Source organism: Carettochelys insculpta, chromosome 13 (genome assembly GCF_033958435.1).
Source record: "Carettochelys insculpta isolate YL-2023 chromosome 13, ASM3395843v1, whole genome shotgun sequence".
Lineage (NCBI taxonomy): Eukaryota > Metazoa > Chordata > Testudines > Carettochelyidae > Carettochelys > Carettochelys insculpta.
The window spans coordinates 30,937,066-30,963,561 of NC_134149.1; the positions used below are offsets into that span (position 1 = coordinate 30,937,066).

Below are 26,496 nucleotides of genomic sequence, written 5' to 3' on the forward strand. Positions count from 1 at the left end.
GTTTATGTTAATGGGATTTAATAAGTAACTTTAGAGGTAGCTTTAAGCTTTGCCAGAACAAAATAAACGTTCACACAGTTCCCCAGAAAGGCCGACAGACCTTTAATTTTTATTTATTTATTTATTTTATGGTCATTGATATCTTGTAGATCTTGAGAAAGTGTAATCGTAAAATACATGAATGAATAAGAAAACTTATCTAAGGTCAAAATTATGTCTAGGAAAGTGTCCGGGCCTTAATGATCAAAAAGTCATAAAGAAGCCCTTATCTCTTACCAGAATTATCTCAATTCCCCTTACCCAGGTCAAGTCATTCTTTCATTATGCCCTGTCATTGGTTGGTTGGGAAAAAAGATAAGACTTGTGGATGTGACCAAGAAGCAGCACCATAAAAAGGAAGACTGCAAAATGGACCAAAGATCAGAATAAACACACTTGACCAGGATTAATTAATGCAGTTGTGATGTGAAATGTTTGATACACTGGTGATGACCAGAGGGGTCTTGTGGGATGATATCAGACTGAGTTTCACCCTTAAAAGACTAAGTAAACAAGAAGAGTTGTGCTCCCCAAGTCATCATGGTGACAATCAGATGGCTTATTCTCTAAGGTTACACCTATACTACAGCAATCCAGAAGAACTTCTTTCAAAGAAAATCTCTTCTGAAAAAAACTTTTGAAAGAACATGTCTACACACAAAAAAGAGCAGATTGAAAAACTTGATCCAATCTTACGACACAGTGTATCCACCCAGCCCTCGCTCTTTCAAAAGAACAGGCCACAGGTCGAAAAATCTGGTGCCATGAGGACTGCTCTTTCGGAAAAAGGGCCCCTGGGGCATCTACGCACTTTTTTCCCCTGAAAGAATCTGTCAGAAAAAGTGCTTTGTTCTTTTAATTTAATACTGAAAGAATGAATTTTGTGTGTACACACTCCCTGGTATTTTTCAAAAAAGCCCCTGATTTTTTTGAAAAACTTGCTAACGTATACCTACCCTAAGGGCATAACGGCTGTTATTTCAAAATAACTTTCCTAGACTCTACACAGTGCAACTGCTATTCTGAAATAATTTTGAAATAACAATTGGCTTATTTTGAAATAGTTAAAGTTCATTCCATGAGGAATGGCACCTATTTTGAAATAGTGACTGTTTAGACAGGGAATAGAGCCTATTTCAATGTAAGGCCTAGTGCGTCCAATGGCTCTATTTCAAAATAGGCTCTATTGTGTGTAGACGCTGTATTTCAAAAGAGCAAAGTGCTATTTCAAAATGCATTTTGTGCGTAGCAGAGTTATTTCAAAATAAGCTATTCTGGAATATTTCTTCTGGAATAGCTTGTTTCAGAATAATGCTGCTGTATAAAACATATCCTCCCTCTACTTTCCCTCCCAAGAAAGCCAGAGTCGGTGACATCACAGACCACCTAGTTGGCCAGAGGATGATGCTCACAAGAATGGACTGTACCTGAGCAATAAGACAGGTTCCCAAAAATGCAGTTTCCAACTGACTGTGAAGCTCCACAAAGCAAGCAAGCTGAAAAGACAATCCATTCATTTTTCCCTTAGGCAAATTTTATCTTTTCGTTTCCATAGTCAGATAATTGAGTAACTGTAAAGGAATGCCTGCCAGGAAAGATTTATCTACTGCTTTGTGGGGCAGGGAGACAAACGCGCACAATCTACATATGACCAGTAAAAGTATGTCTATACAGAACAGTTACCGTCAGACTGTGGTATAAACCCAAGCCCTTTTATCATCCACACGCAAATCATTCGGACTCAAGCCAGAAAGCCCTCAGGACTTGGGCCTGCAGTCCCAATCATAGAATCATAGAATTCTAGGGCTGGAAGGGACCTCAGTAGGTCATCTAGTCTAGGCCCCTGCCTAAAGCAGGATCAACCCCATCTAAATCATCCCAGCCATGACTATGTCAAGGTGGGACTTAAAAACCTCTAGGAATGGAGATTCCACCATCTCTTTTGGTAACACATTCCAGTCCTTTACCACCCTCCTGGTGAAACAGTTTTTCCTAATAGCCAGCCGACACCTATCCTTCTGTCACTTCACACCACTGCTCCTTATACTGTCATCTGTCACAGTTGAGAACAGTTTCTCTCCATCCTCTTTAGAGCCCCCTTTCAGAAAGTTGAAGACTGCTACCAAATTGCCCCTAGGTCTTCTATTCTGCACACTAAATAAGCCCAAATCTCTCAGGCTCTCCTCATAGATCATGTGCTCCAACTGCAACTCGTGGCCACGCCATGTCATTTTGCATTCTCAGTGTAGCTCAAGCAGAAAAATGAAGACAAAAGGTCTGTGTGGTGCTGCAAGAACACGTTTGCACGATTGTGAGACCTGTCCAGCAACAATAAACTTACGTTTACAGTTCAGTGTAGAAGCCAACTGTAGGCTCAGAAACAGACCACAAACACAAGCCTTGCAGACTCAGTTTTATAATGCAGCACAGACATACCCTAACATCAAGTACATAAAGCCATATAGTACAAACGAGACTGAAAGCGAATCTCCCCAAGGATCTGTAGAAGTTGCCTGTGATATGCGAAGATTCCAACTTTAAACCCTATTATATTCACAAGGAAAAGTAAGCTGCTAACTAAACTGCGTAGCGATCAGTTTACTTGGCCTATCATTAGTGTTACATTAATTTTATGATTTTATTACTGACTGCTCTCATGCTATTTGATCAACTGTTATTCTTAAATTGTTTTCTTTTCAATTAAAGAATTGTAATTTGTATTTTGGTTAACTCAATTTGTACTTTGGTTAACTCCTTGATTTGAATAATTTGATTTGTTTCTCTTATTATTTAGTGCTTCAGAGAAGCATAAACATGAGTTAACTTTATAGCTTCTTTCTCAATAAAAGTAAAAAAATTTAAATTAATCTCTGATCAAATGGTGATCAAATAAAAACAGCCTTTAAGGAGCTTTAAGTAAACATTATTAGAAACATTTGGCTCAGGTCCTGAAAAACACATTATGATTACACAGAAAATGTGGGTTCTGTGTGTCATAGACAACTTTAACAATCTTGTTTTCAAAACATAATTTGGTTATTTTTCTTGAGTAACATTTATTACTTATGCCTTTCCTCTATGTGTTAAATATAATTACGTCATACTCCCTAAAATGCATGTCCTCTCTCATTAAAAGATTCCTGAAAATTTCTCAAAACCTTAGTTTCTGCTTTTGTTGGAGAATAAAGTGCGCCATAAAACCTTATTACCTGCTTACCTTTACTCTTTGTAGAAGGTAAAGATTTATTGCACATGGTTGCGAATGCAACCACTAGTACAAGATGGATTACTGAATTTAAAAGTAATGCCCCACTGGAGAAAATTACACATATAGGGCTATCATTCGGTAAGTTTTCTGGACCTGAGTACAGATATTTGTCAGGTTCCATAAGAGATGCAAAATCCTGGCTGCCATAGGAGATTTGCGAGTTCTGAAAAGTCGAGACTCTGCAGTTAGGTTTAATGACTCATTTTCAAGATAAAGGTCTATTGGAACACTACCTAGGGAAGCATGAATAGTCACAGAGAGGTAGCCGTGTTAGTCTGTACCTTTGCAAAACAAAAAAGCCATCATGTAGCACTTTAAAGACTAACAAAACAATTTACTAAATGATGAGCTTTCGTGGGACAGACCCATTTTCTCAGATATGGAAATTCCGATGAAAATAAACTGGCACAATGAAAATATAAGAAAAAAAATGAAATGAAAACTAACAAATCAGCTACAGCAAGAGGGTGGGGGCAAAGGGTGCGGAAGAAAATTATTTAGTGCATGTATTAGAGGGGTAGCCATGTTAGTCTGGATCTGTAACAGCAACGAAGGGTCCTGTGGCACCTTATAGACTAACAGAAAAGTTTTCAGCATGAGCTTTCGTGAGCACAGACTCACTTCATCAGAAGCATGTGTTACTGCATGTGTCTGTTAAGTTACTTACCTGAGATCACTATGAATATCAAAAACACCTTCCCTGTCTTTGATATTCCTAGTGATCTCAGGCAAGTCACTTAACAGACAGGTGCAGTAAGTAATTTTCTTCCCCACCCTTCGCCCCCCCCCACCATCCTGCTGCAGCTGATTTGTCAGTTTTCATTTCATTTTTTTCCTCTCTTAGTTTACCTCCATCAGAATTTCCACATCTGAATTGGGTCTGTCCCTCAAAAGCACATCACCCAGTAAATTATTTTGTTAGTCTTTAAACTGCTACATGACTTTTTTTTTTTTTTTTTTTTTTTTTTTTTTAAGGGAAGCATGAGACAGTCTTAAAAGGTCTCAGCGCCAAACTTTAATTGATGTGAGTTACTGTAACCTTTTGTTGCCCCATCTCTTCTGTCTCCCTCTATCAGAGCATTTCTACCACCTGTGTTTCGCCCCTTTCATTCCATCTTCATTTGTCTACACTGCATCCTAGCTTCAGACCATTCTGGAGAAGCTATCTGTTCAGATGTTTCTCCCTTGCCTGTGTATGTCCCCCAGATCCAGACAAGATAGGTAGGTGCTCTGGTGTGAGGGCTGCCTGTCAATTACAAGCTCTGGAAAGGTGTGCAATTAGCATTATATGTAGTATGTTTGCTAATATTGGTCTAGGCACTGGGATATACTACAATACTCTGTTTAGCTGCCGTAAACTGATAATCATTAACAATCATTGTGACTGCATATAACTGGGAAATCTGTATTTGAAGTGCTGAGAAATCTAGCAAATAAAATGATTTTGCAATTTTAACTCTAAGCTTTTAACATGTTATTGAACAAAAGTTATTTTCCAGTTCCCAATACTGAATAATAAATTTCAGTCTAGGACTTTGAAAATGCTTGCTACAGACATGATGGATGTGATCCAAAGCCCACATGAGTCAACATGAAAGCTCTCACTTGTGGGCTTTTTTACAGCTCTCGAGTGTGCACATATGCACACTTCTGCAGCAACTACATCTATGTGTACTGTTCATATACTATGAAGCAGTCAAAGAGCAAAGCACCTGATTTTGAGAAATAAATATGTGGTCTCACTAAAAACAGCACAGGGGTAGCTATTCAGAATAATGAACACATATAGCTTCAAACAGCTTAACTGTTATACTGAGGACTAACTGTATTTGATACTTTTCACGAGGAAAGTTATTATAATGCACTGTCAATGACATGACATTAAAAATTCTCTAACAAATACCTGTTACTGAAGAACAATGTTAGCTTACAGGAACAATTACTTAGGTTCAGGAAAGTATGTTTAAAAGAACTCCATATTTTATCCTTGATATGAAAAATATTCTGTATTTCAAAACATCAGTTCTCATTTAGATTGTTTTGTTGCTCAGTGTAGTTTTGTTCCTTTTTATCTTAAATAGTCCAGTCAGAAAACAGTATTAAACCTCTGTCTGAAGCTCTCAATTACACTGCAATATGCTTTTACAGCTGTACTTCTGACCGGACACTGTTTGGTTTCTTTAGTTTAAAACACCCAGACCTTTACTGTTGTGATGCTGAACACACATTTTAAAAGGAAGTGTAACATGTACATCATTTTAGAGCACAAACTCTATTTCCCCAATAATGCTGTTATGACCAGCTGGATATTCCCTTGAATATGCACAAGTATACTTAATTCCTTTTTGAGTGACAAATGTATTTTTATAAGAAGTCAATTAGCTCCTACCTTGGAAACTAAATCAATATTAAATCTCCTGCCTTCTTTAACAATTTGTGTGTAAGTAATTTTCTTTGGTTTCAAGGCAACAACTTCTGCTGTTGATACATTTTCCATTTTTCCTGTTCCCAAAGCAGACTGGTCAGAAGTGGCATCACAGACGTTCTCTCCCTCAGAGGTCATTTCTGCATCCTTCCTTTCTGTCGTACTTTCTGGATCATTGCACGCAATGCTTTCTGGAGATATTTCACAGCTCTCGGTTCCTAATGACTGGCTTTCCACAGGCAGGAACTCTTTTTCAGACTCCTGCGCAGCCTCACTACTATCAGAGACTTCAGCGGCAGACAGCTTTCGCAACGCACCAGCTTCTTTAACATCTTCAGTTAAAACCTGACTGATTAAAATACAATTAGAGTCTTTAAAATGGTCTTAAAAATAAACTCATTTCAAGCAACATTATGAGTCACTACAAGGAATGGAAAACATCAGCAATCCTTTCATGAAAACTGTTAGAATCATCTGCCTGGTCCAGATGATGTATCTTAGTCGGATCAGCTAAATTAATCTGACTGTCTGACTCTAAAGCTACTTATCACATGGATTACTTTAATGTATTAAATACTAGATTCTGTATCTGTATTCTTACTTTGCATAGAAGAACAAAAGACATGGGCAAGTTAATGTATCAAGTAACTCTTAAAACTTTCAACATGATGAATACAGTTGATGTTACTTACAGAAATAGAACAATAAGGAGTGTGATGAAAAAAATCCAGACACCTAAATGTAATTTGAAATGTTTTTGTATTGATGCCGAAAGCTATCGGAAAGTCAAAGTCATTAAATCACTGAAGATACTTGAAAGGCAAAGTAATTTAAGGCAAAGGGACTACTCTCAGAATAAGGGATGCTTGATTTAAGTAAGGGCATTATGATTATGATTCTATCAACTTTTCAGAAGAAATACAAAATTATGAATTGAAGATTTAGCACATATAAGAGCGGTCAGTATAATTTTTGGCCTTAATCTTGCAATCTGATCTATGCAAAGCAGCCCTTTTTCTAGAGTGCAGTCTCTGTGAAAAGCCATTTGATGCAGATTTCAGTTTCAGTATTCAGCGTACAAGCCATTGTATGAATAATTTATAAATTAAACCTTAATATAAAGGATTAATGCATAGTTAATCAATTGTTAGGGTCTTATGGAATTGAGTAAATAGCCTGTAATCACATTTCTAATAACCATCTATAATACACACTAGTTGTGTATGTAACATGATTATAACATCTCTTAATCATTTATTAAGCTATAAATACCAATGTGGGCTCCATATAACCATGTCATTTGCAGAATTTGTACATTCTTTAAAACCCTAAAGACTCATGGGTAATTTCTACTCTTCTTTTGTGAGGGTGTCATGCATGTTTTGGCCCCCTATATTTCCTGCAAAACATGGCTCATCACCACCTTTACATTTGTTTTCTCCCTGTTAGCCCTTGCTTTGGTCTTCTGAAGGGCCACCTGCTGTCCAAGCAAGCAGGGCGCTTCATTCTCCCAGCGTTCCTCCATTCAGCGGTTAGCTACGGTTCACATTAGGCTTAACCACCCTGCCACTGGCTGCTGCTGCAAGCTCATTCTGCTCACTACTTTTTCCTGGGCAGAGGATGATGTGGGGCCTAGAAATAGGATTGCTAACTATCTAGTGACATAAACCTGAATGCCTCTGCCCTGCCCCTTCCATAAGGCCCCACTCCTGCTCACTCCATCCTATGCCCCCTTTGTTCACTCTCCCCCACCCTCACTCACACACTGTAATGAGGAACAGAGAGAGAGCCGTGCTAGTCTATATATTATCAAAACAAAAAAGCAGTCAAGTAGCACTTTAAAGACTAACAAAATAATTTATCAGGTGATGAGCTTTTGTGGGACAGACCCACTTCTTCAGATCATAGCCATGCCAGAACAGACTCAATATTTAAGGCACAGAGAACCAAAAACAGTAATCAAGGCGAACAAATCAGAAAAAAAAAGATCAAGGTGAGCAAATCAGAGAGTAGTGGGGCAGGAGGGTGGGGGGGAGTCAAGAATTAGATTAAGCTGAGTATGCAAATGAGCCCATATAGTGACTCAGAAAATTCCCATCCCAATTCAAACCACGTGTTAATGTGCTGAATTTTTACATTCGCAACCCCCACTACAGCTGTGAGCAGCCAGTACAGTGCTTCTACAGCTTTTCAAAAGATCCTGGAGGTCTGGCTGTCAGGGCAAGAGCTCTGGATCCTTTGAAAGGCCAGGTCTGGGGGCAATAGCCCCCTTTACCCCACACTTCTGCCAGCAGGCCTGTCCCCCGCATAGCAGCAAAGGCAGTAGCGGTGAGCACACTGGCAGGAAAAGGGGAGATAGCCCTTTACACAAAGTGGAAACCACAACTTTTTCCTCATGGAAGTAACAGAGACCTAGTTTGCCACAGGCAGAAGGAGAGGAGTATAGCAGCATATGCATGTGTGTTCACTTATTTACTTATGTTGTTTTCTTATTTTAGACCCTCTTGATGCCCACCCCTGCTGTAGCTGGCCAGATCACACGGACAAGAAACACCCCAGAGAGCACCATGTAGAGATCTTAGCTGTTATGTAACCCCCTTAAAGCCAGTTCACAGGAAACTGAGTAAACTGGAATTTCAATATAGAGTACATTTTCCAACTTTTATGACTATTCCTTTTATATTTCAAATGAAAACTGGCTTCAAATGGGATAGAGGTTGTGGCACCTTTAAATATGTTTACAGATAATGTGCTTAATATTAAACAGATTGTTGATCCCATGTAGACATTCACGCAATATTAGAGTTATTCACTTCTACCACCCAAAGTAGTGTTGGCTAAGAGATACATTGCAGAACCTTGTGGTATATTAATATATGCTTTTAGCTAACCCAAACTAAAATCTGAACTGATTAAGATGTCATTTTTATTTAAAATTGGTAGATCCCACCACACCACAAAGTTCATCATGGAAATTTTCCTGAGAATCACATAGTGGACCATGATAGTGAATATTCAATCCCAGACCTAGAGACAGATTTATGGTTCTAGAACAGTCAGTTCTAGATTGAGGTTCTTTATACCACTAGAAATAGAAGAATACCTCTCCCTCCACAATAACATATGAGGCATCTGTTTCTAAGCTTGGATACAAAAAGATCAGACTTTGGCTTTGTGACATATTTTATTTATCATTATGTAATTTTGCAGGGTATATAATTAGCTTCGACTTGGCATGGGATGTCCCAGTTTCCAAAAACACTGTCTCAGGTGGGTGAAAGCAAAGCTTGCACAAGCTCAGGCAATGCTCAATTTCTGCATCAATGCCAATTATAGCAGAAAGAGGACTTCCAAGATATGAGAAATGCTCCACATTTTCCAGCAGTTCTCCGTAGACTTCCATAGAAGGTATAATGATATTGTCTGGTTGGTGAAGCACCTTGGTCTTGGTCAGACTTTCTTGATCTGATGAAGCGGGTCTTTGCCCACGAAAGCTTATGCTCTAAAATATCTGCTGGTTATAAAGGTACCACAGGACCTCTTGTTGTTTTTGAAGATACAGACTAACTCGCCTATCCCTCTGATACTTGGTTTTTTTGATGTTCAGTGTGAGGCAGAGATTCTCGTATGCTTTGGTGAAGGTGATTACAATGGTCTGAAGGGCTGTGGGAGAACAAAACAGCAACCATGTTGTCATCCGCATACTAGAGCTCCATGACTTAGATTATGGAGGTCTTGCTTTTGGCTTTCATCCTCCTGAGATTGAAAAGCTTCCCTTTAACTCTGTAAATCATCTTCATGCCATCTGAAAGCTTGCCATCAATGAGGTGAAGTGTCATGGCTATGAAGATGCAGAACAGTGAAGGGGCAATTATGCAGCCTTGTTTGACTCCTGTTTTGACCTCAAAGTTTTCATTTTGGGATCTGTTGTTGCTCAATACTGTGGCACTCATGTTGTCATGAAGCAGCCTCAAAATGCTAATGGATTTTTTGGAGCAGCTGATCTTTGAGAACATGGTCCACAGGAAGCGAAAACTGATTCAGCCAAATACTTTGGTTTGGTCAACGAAACTCACATATAAAGCTTAGTTTTGTTCACAACATTTTTCTTACAGTTGCTGGGCAGCAAAGATCAAGTCCCCTGTTCCTCGGAATGGTCAGAAGCCATACTGGGATACTAGAAGAATTTCTTCTGAGAGTGGCAATGGTTTGCAAGGATTTGAGCTAAGATTCTCCTTGCTCTTGCAAAGAGAGAAGATGCCATGATATTTTTCACAGTCCACCTTGTTGCCCTTCTTAAACAGACTGATGATCAGTGTGTCTCTGAACTCTCACTGCATCTGTTCCCCACCCAGATTTTGAGATTCAGGAGGTGGAGCTGTTCGTGGAGCTCTCCCCCACCTTCCTTGAAGTCTTCAGCGTGCATTCCATCTGGTCCAGTTGCCTTGTTGCACTTCATCACTTTGACTGCAGCTTGGACCTCATTCAGGTGGAAGTGTTGCAAGATCGTCCCTCAGCAGCTGCTGAGGGATTTTAGGGCCATGGTGGAGGAGCAGGTCAAGAGCTCATTACAGTACTCCTTCCAGTGAGAAGCAATTGCTTCATTCTCTTTCAAGACTCCTTGTTTTATGCTGGACTTCTGGCTTGGCATGCACTTCTCTCCTCATTGTGCAGCTGATGTCACTTTGCCAGCCCCTGAAAGCTTTTCTTTCCACTTCAATCAGGCATTCAGTTTCCACATCTCTCTCAAACCAGTGCTGATGCTTCCTGAACTGGTAGCCAATGGTTTCACCACAAGCTCCAACGATGGCATTTTTCAAATGACACCAGTCTTCTTCCACATCTTCAGGGTGTACTGTCAGCAGGTTCCTTCGGAGAGTTATCTGGAAGTCACTTTGTCTGATGGGATCCCTCAAGCCTTGTATGCTGATCTTTCAGCAGATCAGTTTCCTGTGAGTTCTCCATTTGATGACAATCCTAATTGCCGTTATGGATTGAATAAGTCCAGTCCAGCAGTCATCAGCACCAATCACTGCATGTGTGAGAAGGACATCATGCTGATCCTGAGCATGGATAACAATATAGTCTATGAGGTGCCAGTGCTTCAATCAAGGATGTTGCCATGAGGTCTTAAATTAGCTTTTTCTGGTGGAACAGGGTATTCCTGATTACAAGCTCATGTTCTGCACATTTCACAAGGAGGAGCACTCCACTGCAGTTGCTGTTGCTGACTCCTCCTTTCCCAATGGTCGTCTGCTGGAGGTCCACATCTCTTCCGACCCTGGCATTGAAATCCTACACGAAAATCATCTCGTCTTCTTTGGCAATGCCTTTTAAGACTGTGTCCTATTGGGTGCAGAATTTCTCCTTCACTTCATCTTTGGTGTCTAGAGTGGGTGCATAAGCACTCCCAACAGTTGGCTGTTGGTTTTTGGCAAGCTGCAAACAGAGTCATGAGATGCTCATTAATGCCAACAACGACTTCAGATGGCATCTTTGTCAGTTTGCTCTTGATGGCAAATCCTACTCTGTAGTTTTTCTGCCTTTGGGATTCCTTTCCAGAAAAAGGTGTACCCTCCACCTACTTCTCTTAGCTGTCCTTCTCCTGGTCTACACGTTTATGCCAGGGCAGCTATAGCTATGTCATACCATCGCCGCGCTCAGATGATAATTGCAGTGTCTTTCAGGTCATCCACTTTCTTGGTTGCTCATTAGCATCTGAATATTTCATGTTCCCAAGTTTACTGATCAGTTCTGACTGCAAAGAGGTGAACCCACTGGATGCAGTTATCCAGTCAGTGGGGTTTAGGTAGACTATGTTTAGGGCACTTTTTCTAGCCCCCTTCCCATGTGGCGTGAGCAGAGTGAATCCTAAATAGGGCTGCTCAGTTGTGGATGCAGCAGACAGGCTATAGTACCACCTCAGCTGTTGAAACAGAACAAATGATACATACATCCACCACCTATGTGCTGGTCCCTGACTAAAAGCTTCCAGATTTCACTAGCCTGCTTCTGCTGCCATTCACCAGTCATCACAGGGCTTAAGTTTAGGAGACTAGTACACAGAGGAAGATGCCCGGGGGGGGGGGGGGGGGCACGGTGGCGGTGAGACTGTTGCACTGCCATCACCACAAGATCCTTGACAGACAGAAAGCCTAGGAACAATGACATGGGATCCATGACAACTTCAAGTCTTCTGTCCATTGCAGCCTTAATTTGCCTTCACAGTCTTTGTAGCATTACCCTTGCTAACCTCCACCTGTTCTGCCATTGAGGACTTTTAGGGTTGCTCCTCATCTGGACCCCTCCCCTTTGAACTTGCTGCCATGGGTGACCCTGTGAGGAGTAAGAGACTCCCTATGGCATCGCTCGCAGGTTCATTGGAACGTACAAGCCCTCTCACCACAGCAAGATGACAATCTGGAGAGTGTTTCATCATATACTTAAATGTCTATCTACAATTTCTTAATGATATAGTATAATTTTTTTCTTTAGAGAATATTTTTAAAATTCATCTCAACTGAGGATTTTACCACTAGAAATAAATTCACTATTTATTAATTGTTACGGCATTCATTTGTATAAAGCATTTTGTGTGTGGGTAAACATAATGCATAAGCTACAAACATTTATTTTAACATTTAAATGAACATCTTACTTCATCCTGGCTGTATCCTCACATATGAAATTCTGCTCTGTCAAGATGTAGATGTAAAGTCTCATGGTAAATTCACAGAAGTATTTCACTTTAAGCAGAAATTCACAGTTGGATTCTACCTCATGCTACAAGTCTAAAAGGAAGTTTACTTTATCAAACTTTCACTAAACCTTATGTATTTTAAAGTTTATTCAATTCCTCATGAGCATTTTAGTTTGTATGATTTGCAGATATACTAATTTTATAATAAAAACCTAGCCCCTTTATATAAAACTGAACTCAATGTCTTTCCTATAGGAATAACCATCCCTGAATAATGTAACAACTTTGTCTATAAAAAAAGAAAAATCACTTAAATTAAACCTTTGGGCAGACAATTTTCTCCTAATTCACAAAAAGGATACATCTGCAAGCAAATTGTTGTGTAAATTTTGAATATTATCTGCTGCCATTCATCAATTAATGGTAGTAGCAAAAGAATATCTCAAAGTGAATGTGTCTTATTAATGCCTTGCAACAGCTACCCCCTCAGATAGGTCAAATGAAAAATTGCCAACCAGCTGGTTAATTTATTCAGCACAGGTGTTCACTATTTATTTTTCAGACATTTGCCTTTTTTAAATACAGCTTTTTCAGAAACAGTATTCTTTTCCTTTGATGGATGCACTTTGTTCTGAGGCCATTCATTTCAGATTTGAACAGTATATATTATACCGCTACCCAGCTGTTTACTCTTTCAAAATAAACGTTTAATGGTTACTTCATAGGTGTTATAAAGTTAAGGAACAACAACGAAATCCAGACAGAACATGTAAGCTATCACAAGTGACATGATCTAATAAATCTCTCACAAAAAAGTTTAAGTTGTTTAAGACAACTTTTTCTTTGCTATTTTATCTATCAGCTCTGTTTGTTGGCAGAAAGAGGAGCCAGAATTATTCAATTACATGACCTAAACTTACTTAGGTATTTAAAAAGCAAACTAGAATTAATCTGGAAGTTTAAATTTAAGACTTTTGTATAAATTATTAAATATTTGAAAGTATTTTTAGTTAAACCAGTTTTGAAACTGTCTTTCAGAGTCACTTTTCAGCATGCAATCTCTTTGTCAATGAGCTATATCACAGACACTAAAACTTTTAATTCTATTTCCCTACTGAACATCTATGAAGTTGTGGCAGTAACTATTTCATTAGGATTAAATGCAGTAATTTTAAAAGATAAATGGAAGCTTTAATTTTATCTGCATCATAGGCATCAATGCAAACCTCAGTTTTTGAATATCCTTATTTCTGTGACCTACAGGATGTGTTAACCTATTTTTTACATTCAATCAAATTGTTTCCACATTGATTTACAACATAAATGACTGTTTTAATGTTTTGTCTAGTCCAGTCTTAAGTAACTTGAGGAACATCTCAAGTTTAGCTGCAATGAATCCACTATATGATGTCTTACAAATAAAAAGCAATTGAACTCAATGCATAACTACCAAATACAAGATCAAATGCACACGATTTATTCAGTTCTGAAATTGAGGTTTGCTAATGTTCACTCACCATTGCTGTGATTCTGTACTACTTAGGATTGCAGTTCACCACGAATGTTTAGATTTTATTTTGTAAATAAAATAACAGAAAACAAAAATTTTTAATCTGAAACTTTTTTGAATTTTTCAGCTCTCTAATTTGTGTATTTAACCAATATCGTATTAATATGGGATCCTAAAATAATTTATTGGTTAAATGAAGGTATACCCTATTAAACATTTTAGCTGCGTCTACACTAGCCAACTATTTCGAAGTAGCCAGCCCAACTTCAAAATAGCGTGTGTCACGTCTACACACACTGTGCGCTACTTCAAAGTTGAAATCCATGTTAGGCGGTGAGACGCAGAAATTGCTATCCCCATCAGAAGATAGGAATAGAGCCCTACTTTGACGTTGAACCTCAAAGTAGGGCATGTGTAGACGAGTTGCGACCCGCTACTTTGAAATAGCCAAGTCCTCCATGGCAGCAATCAGCTGAGGAGTTGAGATGTGCTGTCCAGCCCCTGCAGGACTCTATGATCACTGCACGCAGCAGCCCTTAAAGCACCACGGACCCGGATTTCCTGTGGCAGGAAACAGAGCGCTTGCAGGCAGCAGTACACACATGTCCTACATGTCCTCGAGAGGCCCCAAGCCACCCACCCACCACCAATGGCAGCCAGCCAGCCAGCCAGCCCCCTGAGTGCCCCCCAGGGCTCCCCCCCCTGAGGGGAACCAGTGCTTCCAGGTGTCTGGCTGGGGCACAAGAGGCAGCAGGTCCCCTCCTCGACCGATGCCAAGCTCCAAGGCCAGCTCGGACTCTGGGGTGAGGAGGAGGTGCTCCAAGTAATGGGAAACAAGCGGCGGAATGCAGAAGCATTCTCTAAGCTGGCTGAGGGCCTGGCTGCCCAGGGTCACCCTGCCTGTACTCCTGACCACGTCAGGAGTAAAGTAAAGGAGTTGTGGCAGGCGTAAGTAAGGCCCAGGACACAGCCAGCCAGTCTGGGGCCAGCCCCGCCACCTGCCCCTATTACAGGGAGCTCAGGGAAATCCTGGGCCCCCAGTACATCTCCTCTTCCCCCCGCCATCCTTGACACCATGGCCGAGCAGCAGCAGCAGGCCTCGGACCAGGGGTCTGGTCCAAAGGCCAGCCCTGCACACAAAGGGCCCCCGGAGGAGCTAGCCCCCAGGACCACAGAGAAGGGCTCCAGCAATGGGGAGTTCCTGATATACCTCCCCTCCCAGAGCTCCAGCAGGGTGTCCGCCCAAAGGGTGTCCCCCGACCGTGGGAGTGGACCTTCAGACATGTACCTCACAGGGTGCACACTCCCAGTTTATGGGGCAGGGGAATGGGACACAACCAGAGCCCCCCACATTCCCAGCTGACCCCAGCACACTACAGCCCAGCCAGATCATGGCCCCGAGACAGCAGCACAACCCCTGGGGCCCTTCAATACCCACCCCCGCGGACAGTGCCATGCCCCATCCCATGGGGATGAGGAAGGGGGGCTGAACTCCCAAAGGGGGCCACCCACAGAGACACTGTGCTCATGGCCAGGGGACAGGGGAAGGGGACCTGGCACCCACAGAGGGGCGGGGGGCATGTGCCATGGGCCAGTACTAACGGCCGTTCTCTCTCCTCCCCACCCCATCCCCCGTGTCTGCAGCTGCACCATCCAAGGGCCACAACAGTGCTGTGGTCTCCGTGGTGCCAGACAGCCCACCGGGGACATCACAGCATGGCAACCAGCCAGGGCAGGGACCACCACCGGAGTCAGTTGCAAGTGGCCGTCAACCCCCACGTCCTCCCCACCATCCAGCACCAGGTGGAGGTGGCAGAGCATCAACTCCAATTGGAGGAGCAGGCATTGGCCTGGTGCCAGGAAGCCTGGGGTCCTTCATATGGACATTTGACCACATCGTGGGAACCCTGGAGTGGATCGCAGACCAGCTACCATCCCCCTACCACTCCACCTGCCGTGCCTCCTGGCAGCTCCCCTGCACTTCAGCCTGCTGGGGAGGACTGTGGGGCTCCAGAGCCAGCCCAGCCATATTTGCTGGTCCTCCCAGCCCCCACCCGGTTTTGACAGGGACCCCAGACAGGGTGGGGACCTGGACTCCGCAGGAGTAGCGCCCCTCCATGCCAGGCATGGAGCAGTGAGGGGCCAAGGACCGGGCCACGCGGACCTCCCCCCGTATATAGTTCCCCCCTGCATCTGTTGTAAATAGTTATATCGCTCACTTTAGGTAGCATTCCTCCCCATGCACACAGAATCCTCAAGGACATTTGTTCTGTTAAAGAATCAGTTTACACACTTAGTTCATAAATACTATAATCACAGTTTTATTTTTCAAAACCCCCAGTGTGTCATGTGCTCTCTAGGGGGTCAGTGTATGGGAGCCCTGCCAGGGAGGCGCTTGTTCTGCCTCCTCATCAAAATACGCCCGCAGGGCCTCCTGGACCCAGAGCCCCTTGTGGTAGGCCTGGCATCTGAGGGCAGCAGGTGGCTAGGGGTAGGCCACGCCAGCTTCCATAGCCCACTCCTGCACACATGCCTTCCCCTTGCTGTCCACCAGGTTGTGGAGCGTGCAGCATGTGCCCACAACATGGGTGAATGCTCGGGAGACCCATGTCAAGGCTGGTGAAGAGGCAGCACCAGCAGACCTTGGAGCAGCCAAAAGCTCGCTCCACTATCTGGCAGGCATGGTTCAGGTGGCCATTGAGCCTCTCCTGCTGGTGTTGAGGTGGCCTGTGTAGGGCTGCATAATCCAGAGCTGGAGAGTGTAGACAGTATCTGTCACGAGGCAAAGTGGTGTCCCCCAGGGGCATCTCCCTCTGGGGGATATAGGTCCCTGCCGCCATATGGCAGCACAGGCCCAAGTTCTGGAAAATGCAGGCATCATGGGTGCAGCCAGGCCAGCCAACATATATGTCTTGGAAGTGGCCCCAGCTGTCCACTATGGCCTGGAGGACCACCGAGTGGTAGCTCTTTTTGTTTATCAAGTGTCCCCCTGCTGTGGTCCTGGGTGCGGATGGGATGTGGGTCCCCTCCAGAGCCCCAAAGTAGTTGAGGATCCCCATGCCGGCGAACCCCACCAATGGCCGCCTCCAGGTCCGCAATCTGCACAAGCCTGTGGAGCAGCAGGGCATTCAGCACATGGACCACCTGCAAGGAGGGGACATGGGCACCCGTGAGGGTGTGCTGGGTGTCCCCCAGCCCCTCCTCCCCAGGAACCGCCCCTCCTCAGGACCCTCCCCAGGCCTGCCCTCTGGGCCCCGTCCCTGGATCCCTTCCCTGACCCCCCAACCTCCCAATGGGTCCCCGCTCAGGCCTTCTTACCTCCACGACAACAGCCCCAACAGTGGCCTTGCCCACACTGAACTGGTAGCTGTCTGGAGTGACCAGCTTCCAGACAGGGACGCCGACCCTCTTCTCCACGGTGAGGCATGAAGATGTCGTGGTGCCTCAGAGTGGAGGTGAGGCACCGGCAGACCTCAAGGAACGTCTGCTGGTGCCTCCAGAAATTAGAGAGCCAGTGGTCATCGTCCCAGGCCCCCATGACCAGCCGTTCCCACAACTCTGAAGTGCTGGGGTAGCTCCATAGCCGGTGTAGTACCCGGCAGGCAGGAGGGGGGGCCAGAAGGGCCCCATAGTCTGCCCCAAACCCTTCATCTCGAGAAGGGCTCCCCTTCCAAGAGGTGCTGAGCAGCCGCCTGCGCAGCACCGAGCAGAGTGGCTCCAACCTCAGCGACAGCCTGTATGGCTTCTGGCTGCTGCTGGGGGTCCATGACTGAGTGCACTGGGTCTGTGAGTCTGGTGTCAGCTCCGCAGTCCTCATGCTGTGCAGGCCAAGTGTGTTTGGGAGGAACCCCTTTAAAGGAGGGCTTGCTGTTGCCCCAGAAGGGCTAATCCGCCCTGTGACCCCGTCCACAGGCTTTCCTAGCCCTTATTTTGAAAGGAGATACTTTTGTGTGTAGATGCTCTCCCAGAGGGCCCCATTCGATGCTGCCCATTGCTACATCGACGCTGAACATTGATGGCACCAGCCCCGGAGGATGTGTAGATGTTACATGATGAAGTAGCTTATTTTGATGTCTCTACATCAAAATACACTACATTGGCATAGCGTTCTAGTGTAGACGCAGCTTTTATCACCTTTCTGTGATGAACTTTCATTAAAAGGTAGATATGGACTGGTCTCAGATAATTCAATTAGGCTCCCAAATTTACAAAGAAGATTAACCAAAGGAATGCTTAGCCTAGTTACTCTGCATTACAAGGGATCCATTATTCACGAAAAAATCAACATAAAATGTCATGCTAATCTTAAATATGTTTATTGGCTGAATTGTTAAGAATTGAAATTGATTATAATTCTTGCAATTTTTGTTATCATTATATTACTGAAGTACTGTTTGGACCCATTCATCTTTCCTGTGTTCTTCTATTTACAAATGACATAAGGGATATTTTAGTGAAGAGCTTAAATATAATTCTCTAAGGCATCTTTACCCAAATGCAAACCAGGATGATGCAAAGTACTATCAATAAATATAGTACTTCATAGATCTTAAACACCTCCAAACACACCTTATCACTGTTTTCCAAATAGAAGTGAACTATTACCTTTTCATTCTTTAAGTTAGCCAAGATGTATATAACACCAAATCTGAAGCTAAGCCATTAAGGAATCATCCAGCTTCAATTAAGTAGAGGGGCTTTAAGTAAGGGATCTTTAGAGGGAAATTTATAATTCTTAGTTCTTTCATAGAGTCCAAAATGATACTGATGAAAGAAAAAAAATCACTTATACTGAGATCACAATGTAATTAGCCATTTTCAATATAAGAAGTTATACCAAGGAGTTTTATTTACATATCCTCTATGCTACTTATACTTACTTGGCATAACAGATGTCTTCTATATGCTGAATGGTGTTATCCTTCTTGTTAAGGAAAATAGCTTCTTCTGTTTCAAGGATCAATTTTCTCCAATCTTCAGAGTCCTCTCTGACTTCCTTCTTTTGCTTACAAAACAATATAAAATTATAAGAAATGTTGAACTCTACTTTACTAGAAGAATGCTTTGATTTTTTAATTAAACTTAAAATGTCACCAACTTGAATACTATTGTAAATTGAAATAAACTTCAGTTCCATCAAATCTAACTTTCTAGGGATGTCATTGGTAAAAATGCCTTTTTATGCTTTTGTGCATCTTAAATCTATAGCTTCCCATGGCTGGATATTAATTCAATTTAGACAGACGCACAGGCATGCACTAGTTAAAATATTTAAAATGAGAGCTGGCATTTACAATTTGTGGTGAAATACAAGGTTCCTAAGTACCATCTTTTGACTGATGACTTTCTAATAAGAGGTCATCAAGCAAGTTAAGGTAAAAAAAAACGGAACTATCTGTGCATTTTCTATTTCAAATTAGTAGCTCTATTAATGTCTGATAGATGTTGACATGGTACATTAAAGTGAAAATTCACTTAGCTTGCAGTGTCAGATAGGGTATTTTAAAAGCAAGAGTATTACCTCTGACAGGTTAGTTTCCATAACAATGTAAAACTGAAACTCAGTCCAAAGTCTGATTGCAGCATGGGTTGGCATGTTCACCATAGCTTTAATCTAGCTAGTACAAGTAAAAATAACCATAAAGACACAACAGCACAGTGTGGGCTGTACAGGCATGATGGGAACCTTATATACCTATTCGCATTTCTTGTCCACGCTGATGTTTGTGGCGCTGTGTCCTCCCTGCTATTTGAGCTGTGTTAATTAGATTAAAGCAAGCACTGCAGCACAGGCTGGCATACCAATCATGCATCCAACTAAGATGTTGCCATGCCCCCAGGAGACCAATCCCTCAGTTCAGGCTGAGGACTCCTGTATTAGACACAGCTGGAAAGAACTAATCAGGCTAAAAATGTATCTAAGTCACATGGTGAAATTTTAGAAATAAACCTCTCCCTGGCAAGAAAACGAGTATTATAATTATGCTTGTTTAAGTACAAGAGCCGTTAGATTATTTGTGGAAGAGCACCTGAAACAAAGGACATTTGTCAAATGCCTCAGTGGCAAAAGAGAGAAGAAAAATTCCTCTTGATTTTTAATCTGAACACATACAAATTCTCTTTTAGCATCACAGAGAGGGAAGAAACTCATCTTTTCATGAAAGTATTAAAAGTGGTAAAGAAAAGTACAAGATATTTGTTTATTATTAACCAAACCCTTATGTCACAACATATTTCACCATTTACGTACTTTTCTAGCTGTGCCATAGACTCAGACTTTTCTCCATTTGTCTGTACTTAGAACAACACAGAATTTGGGGTCTTTCTTGGTTTCCAGGTTTTAGACAAAAGTAAATCTAATAATAGTTCCAGAGACGCAAAGCTTGATCTCCCACTGTTTAGATCAAAGAAAGATGCTGCCAGGGCCTTCTCCAAAGGGGGCACGACCTTTAGAATTAAACACCGAAAAGCTGATCTAAACTAGACCCAAACCATTAAATTTCAGCATTGATCATCTTGTTTCACGTGCTTTTGTAGATGGAATGGTGTTTGAGGGTCTGAAACATACACTGACAGGTGAGATTTGCTGCTCCTCTCCTAAACCCATTTAATCTGATTGCAGTGCAGAGAGATCTACAACCTATTTTGATTGAAGTGTGGGAAAAGATCTATCTCAGAAGTAAAAGAAAGCGTGCCAACAACCATGCTCATCCTAAAAAATGCAACGTTGCAGAGGAGATTCAGCAAGGATTGAAAATGTAAAACGAAAGAAAAGGCAAATAAAGACGCATGGGTCTCAATTTCTTAAGCGTGATGAAGAACGCATGTAAATAATGGAAAAATTCTTATGCAATAGCAAAACCATCTGGGACAATTTTTTCTAGTGCATTCAATGTTGACTCTCTGTACAAAACAGACTTATCTTTATTTTCAAAAATGCCGAAAGGCCAGAATAAAAATGATAGTCTCTCAGGTTAGTCACAAATCTGTGTAGCCCATATCTTTTTTCAGTGCCTATTGGACATAAATGCAGTGTCACAAGAGGGCAGCCTTGTAGAATTTCTTGCTACAAGTAGCAGACTGTAATTGCCAACTGGGGGGGGGGGCAAGTGAAAATGGAAAGCAAACCTTGTTAAAAGCCAAAGATATTAAGATATTTCCAGTTATAAGGAGAAAATTCTGAGCATTTTTCCACATTCAAACAAGGGTATTTTTACATTTCCTGACAACACATGGATAACAGCTGCCTTATCTACTTGATGTATTGCGTGTGTTAGTTTATTTTCCATGATGCTTTAAACTGTCATTTAGTTACAACATTTTAAAAATTTAATGAAACACTGCAATTTCAAGTTTTTTTAGAATTAAAGAAAAAACATACTACAGATAATTTAATATCTGCTAATGTTACAAGGCAATAGTCTCAGAGAAACGAGCAAAAAAATGAGTGCATTTGTACTTCAAACATCCAAAAAATTAAGAAACATCATGTGGCTTCCAAATTAACACACCGAAGTCCCCGAGAACTTTAACCACAGTAATATTAAATAAGTCCAAAGATATTATTTCACCCAGCTTGTCACCCTGATTGCCATCAGAACATTACCTTTTATGGAAAGTTTAAATATTCAGGACCTCTCATTGTTCAATGTGCACTTCCTCTAGAGAGCTCTTGCAAGAGAGAACATGAATGCATGGGAAGATTTTAGGATTTGCTGGCAGGGTTGCATACAAAGCTAAAACTTAGCTAAAATGGTTATTTTCTCTGATACCTATACAGTAAACCCTCGCTTTGTGTGTCTTCAAGTAGCGCAAAACTCACTTTAACATGCGTTTCACACAACCTGAAGATGCATGGCTCTCAGCCTGCCTAGCTTCCCGCAGATACAGGCAGCCAGGCAGGCTAAGAGCCCCTTTCCCCCTGCCTTCCCAGAGCAGCACTAGGAACCACTCCGGGAAGGTAGGGGGAAGGTTTTTAGCCCAGCCAGCTGCGTGCCACTGTCGACAGCCAGGTGGGGCTAAAATCCCCTTCTCAGAGCCACACGGCTGAGAAGGTAGAGAGAAGGGCTTTAGCTGAGCTCAGGCAGGCTCAGGCGAAAACCCTCTTGCCCCCCACTCCCGTCAGCCCCTCCCCTCCACGCAGCCACCTGAAGAAAGAGCCGGCCTTTGCTTCTAGCTCTCAGCCCCTTCCATTTTAGATGGGTGATCCGGTGCAGCCACTGTAAAAAGCAGGCAGCTGGCAAGGACCCATGTGGAGCTAGCTGCCTTCTGCAAAGATGAGTGAGTGTGGGTTGTGGGGGCAGGAGGAGGATGGGATTAGATGGGAGGCTGGGGGTGCCTGGCTCTTGTGAGGGGGATGGAGACAGGGTAAGAGCAAAGGGCTGGTAGTGCCTGGTTTTGTGGGATGGGAGGGGCTCGTGTGAGAGGCCTAAGGGGCTTTTGGGTCTCGGCTGGCCAGTCGGCTTGTGGGAATCGCAGTGCTCAAGCAGCTGGCCCCAGCTTTGCAGGATGCAGATAGCTCAGACTCAGGTGGCTGGCAGCACAGGCTGCAGGTGGGCAGGCAGCTGTCACAGTCAGCTCTGGCGGCTGGCATGGGGCTCAGGTAGCTGGCCAGCTGGGGCTGCACCAGGCACCTGAAAGGGGCCAAGAAAAACTATTTGAGCCTATTTTTAATTTTAAATAACATTTTATAATTAAGTTTTTGTGTTTATTTTAAATTATGAATTGAATTTTTGTTAAAAAGGGGGGTTGGATGATGGTAAAGAAGAGGCAGGGGCATGAGGGTTTCTCAAAAATCAAAAGGGGGACTTGATGCTGAAAAGTTTGGGAACCACTGCTCTAATGGAAACAACTTCCTGGACCCTGAATTTTGGCTAACTGCTTGGTTCAAGAGGAATAACAGTGTTAACAGAAAAACCCTGAATCAGTCGGACCTTGGAGTGGCACTTTATGCAAGTGCTCATCTCACTTCCAATTCCGATACTGAGTAGTCCAAATAAAGTATTCCTTTTAGTATAATCAATATAAATAGACCCACATGACTAAGGAGGTTATATTTCCTATGTATTAGCTGGTTTCAAAACACTTCAGTAGATAATCCCAAAAGAAATTTAAAAGCAATAAAGCAGTAACTGTGCATATCCATTTGCTAATATAGTTCAAATGCACACTTGTTCTAAGTGAGTGACCTTTTTAAAAAGCTGAGTAAACTGTCATGAATTTACATAAACCCTGACTATAAAAAAATGCATTATCTGTTAAAGTGTTTGTCTTAGCTACATGATAAGCTTCAGAGTAAGGATCTGATAACTATATAAAAAACATGGCAATCTATCCAAAAATACACCATCAAAGGGATTATGTGTTTGTTTATTTTATTTTAGATAAATAAAGTATAAGCCGCATGGACAGAATACAGAAGGAATATAAGAAACCATGTTCCCACACAGTCTCTCAAAAGCACATACAAATTGTATTCTTGTATTTTTTCTATAGGAAAATTAAATGTGAAATCCTGTTACCAATAAGGGGAATTAAATCTATTCTTTCTTCAAGCACTCATGGAAGAATAGAGTCCAAAGGCTACTGCTAATTTGTAAACATTCTTAGCTTTGCTGCTGCTTGTCTACACAGTAATTTTGTCCATATCTGAGGGGTGTAAAATCTTAATTCATTAATCTTAACAATACATTACACCACTAACTGGCCCGTGTGAACTTTGCTGGAGAACGCTAAATATCTTACAGTGAGCATGAGCACAGTGCTCTTTCAAGCCACGTAAGCACACAAAAATATGTCTCATATTCTGTTAAATACCAATAAGGCTTCTTCACTGGGATGATGTGGGAGTTCATTAGTCTTCATGAAGTGCTTTGAGATCTCCACCTGGAATGTTACATGACTGTGTACATTGGTACTGTTACCAAGTAATGACAGTGAAATGAAAACACTGAATTCAGTGTAAAAAACTCATTTAAGAAAGTGTATCTATTATGTGGCTGTATGATGTAATTTATACTCTTATCAAAAAGCACTGAGCATTATTGAAAACTAAGGAAGTGGCATTAAATATGAAACAGTACAATTTTATTTTAAGATATACTTGAGAGCAGTGTTCCCTCTAGTCCTCTCCATCCATGTTAAGCATCATTTTTATATGCAGCGAGGCATATGCAAAAGTGCACAACCACTGACAACAAAAAAAGAAGCTGAGAGTGGCCTGCTAATCAGTTGGGCAGCACTTCAATCTCTCCTATGTGGACACACAAGCACTCAGTTTACAGGGAGCAGTGCTTCATAGATGCCTTTTTTGATCATGAGTATTAACGGATATAACACGGAGATTACCAGATGCACTTTACTTTAGGAGTTATCTATTTAAATTAAATGTTCCAGGTTTATCCATATATAAAAATTAGATAGATAGCAGTTGTGTTTTTCTGGCTTTAATATTTAATAATATGTAATATTCACAGAGTACTGGGCACTTGCCAAGTTATTTGCAAGAGTACTAGAAACCTGACAGACAGAAAGAAAGTCATTCTAATTCCTTACCTGGTTTTCCTTAATCCAGGACAATAATCCTGAAAAGCTAAAACTGGCCCAGTTTCCTCCATAGTAGCTTTTCCTGCAAATAAACAAAAACAAAAGAAACTTGGATGAAGAAAACCAAAAACATAACTACTGCATACCTATAATGCTACTTACTTATTGGACTGTGCAGAACTTTGGGAAAAATATTTGTATTAATGGAATTTAGTCTATAATTTATTCTACATTCTGAGCCAAAAGAACCAATTTCTGCTGATTTGTCACAGTTCATTGAATGCTCTTCAATATATTTGCCCTTTCCCACTTTGAAAAAATAGCCAATTTACTAATTTCACCACACAAAACTAAGTCAATAATTGTGCTTTTTTCCCTTTTAAGTAACGGTTCTTCTGTTTGCTCCTTTTCAAGAGTTCCTACTGACACTTTTCTAAACATCACACTAACTAGGGAGCTCCTCCATTATACACAGAAATTTTACACTTATGAGAAGGAAGCAAGAAAGCATAATTATAAACATACTGATAAAATGAAAGGATTCTACCATATCTATAATAAAAATGCAGCTACTCAAAATTTAACACTAAATCCAACTATCTACACTATGTCAGGACTTTTATGAATCCATAAAATTACACTATAAAGTAAAGACTCATGTTCAGTAGGAAAGATTGGGTTTCAGCTTAGAATAGACCATGCTTGGTCCTGCCATGAGGGCAGGGGACTGGACACAATGACCTCTTGAGGTCCCTTCCAGTTTAGTGTTGTATGATTCTATGAATATTGCCACAACTTCTAAATCATGCTGAGGGGAAAGTATTACCCATAGACTCCTGAAATCTTTTTTCTTTAATCACAAATTACTCATTTCTTTTGTTCTTTTGAGGATGGCATTTTTAAAAAAATCTTTAACAGAAGCTTAAAAATACTGTGTACTAATTATTTAGACTTTTCAGAAAGATTAAAATAAAAAAAAAGGCAGATAAGTCTTTTGCACCAAGAAGAATTGTATGATTTTGAACGAATTCCAAAATGGAAAAATGTAAGATGAGTGTTTAAGTTCAACTCATACTTAGGAAGACGTTTTTCCACGACTTAGATGTACTAACACAAGCTTTAAGAACATCAGTCTATTTGTAGGACCAGATGGTGATGCTGTCTACACTGCTGCTCAGTTAACACATGAAAGACAGGTTCTTGACTACAAACTGACCTAAAAAGTTCTTCAGCTACTTCATGGAAATAGTAAACAATATAAATAAGCCATTCCCCATCCCCACCCCAAGGCCACTTCTACACAAATGGCCCAAAATATGCTAATAAGGCACAGACGAAAATTCCCAGTACCTCATTAGCATAGTGTCACATGATTTGGAGTCTGGAAGAAGCTTTTCTGGACTCCAAAACAGCTTGTAGAGGCGCAGCCCCTGGGGGATCTTCCAGAAGGAAATCCTCCTTCTGGAGGCCCCTTGTTCCTGAAAAAGGTCTTCCGGACTCCAGTCATGTGACCCTATGCTAATGAGGCACTGGGAATTTACATCTGTGCCTCATTAGTATATTTCACTATGTTTATTAGCATGCCACTTTCAGAGAAAGTGTAGAAACAGCCCAAGATAGCAGGATTTTCTCTTATCACTGAATTCAAGTTGTCTTCATTTAGCAGAATCTAAAGACGACTAGGGTCCCCACCTAAAGAAATTTCATGGTGCTACACCATCCTCCACCATGGCTTCCATTTTAAGCAAAGCAAAGAGCTGCAGTGCCATCATCATTAGCACCAGTCAGAAAAAGTAAAGTATCTGTAAAAGGGAGTAAGTATTTTATTTGCCTCACTGGGGTACAGAGAGAATTCACATGCATAGAAAATGCTAAAAAAAAAAAGAGTGAAAACTTCAGTATTTATTATCCGGAATCAATAGAATATGAGTCTCAAAGAGGTTTTTCTTTATTCAGCCCATCAGGAAGTAGTTTGACTTAGATCTCACTACTTTACTAATTATCAAGTA

At 41.6% G+C, this 26,496-nt stretch overlaps 1 protein-coding gene across 2 annotated transcripts in view; it reads right to left on the reverse strand.

The window, feature by feature from the left end:
- Nucleotides 1-26,496, reverse strand: part of CHM (CHM Rab escort protein) — a 186,418-nt gene that overhangs the window by 94,708 nt on the left and 65,214 nt on the right. For both annotated transcript variants that reach the window (XM_075007568.1, XM_075007567.1), the window contains exons 3-5: nt 24,497-24,569; nt 18,823-18,947; nt 5,697-6,081 (exon numbers count right to left, since the gene is read on the reverse strand). In XM_075007568.1, the coding sequence (XP_074863669.1) occupies nt 5,697-6,081; nt 18,823-18,947; nt 24,497-24,569 (583 nt within the window). The remainder of the gene's footprint in view (nt 1-5,696; nt 6,082-18,822; nt 18,948-24,496; nt 24,570-26,496) is intronic.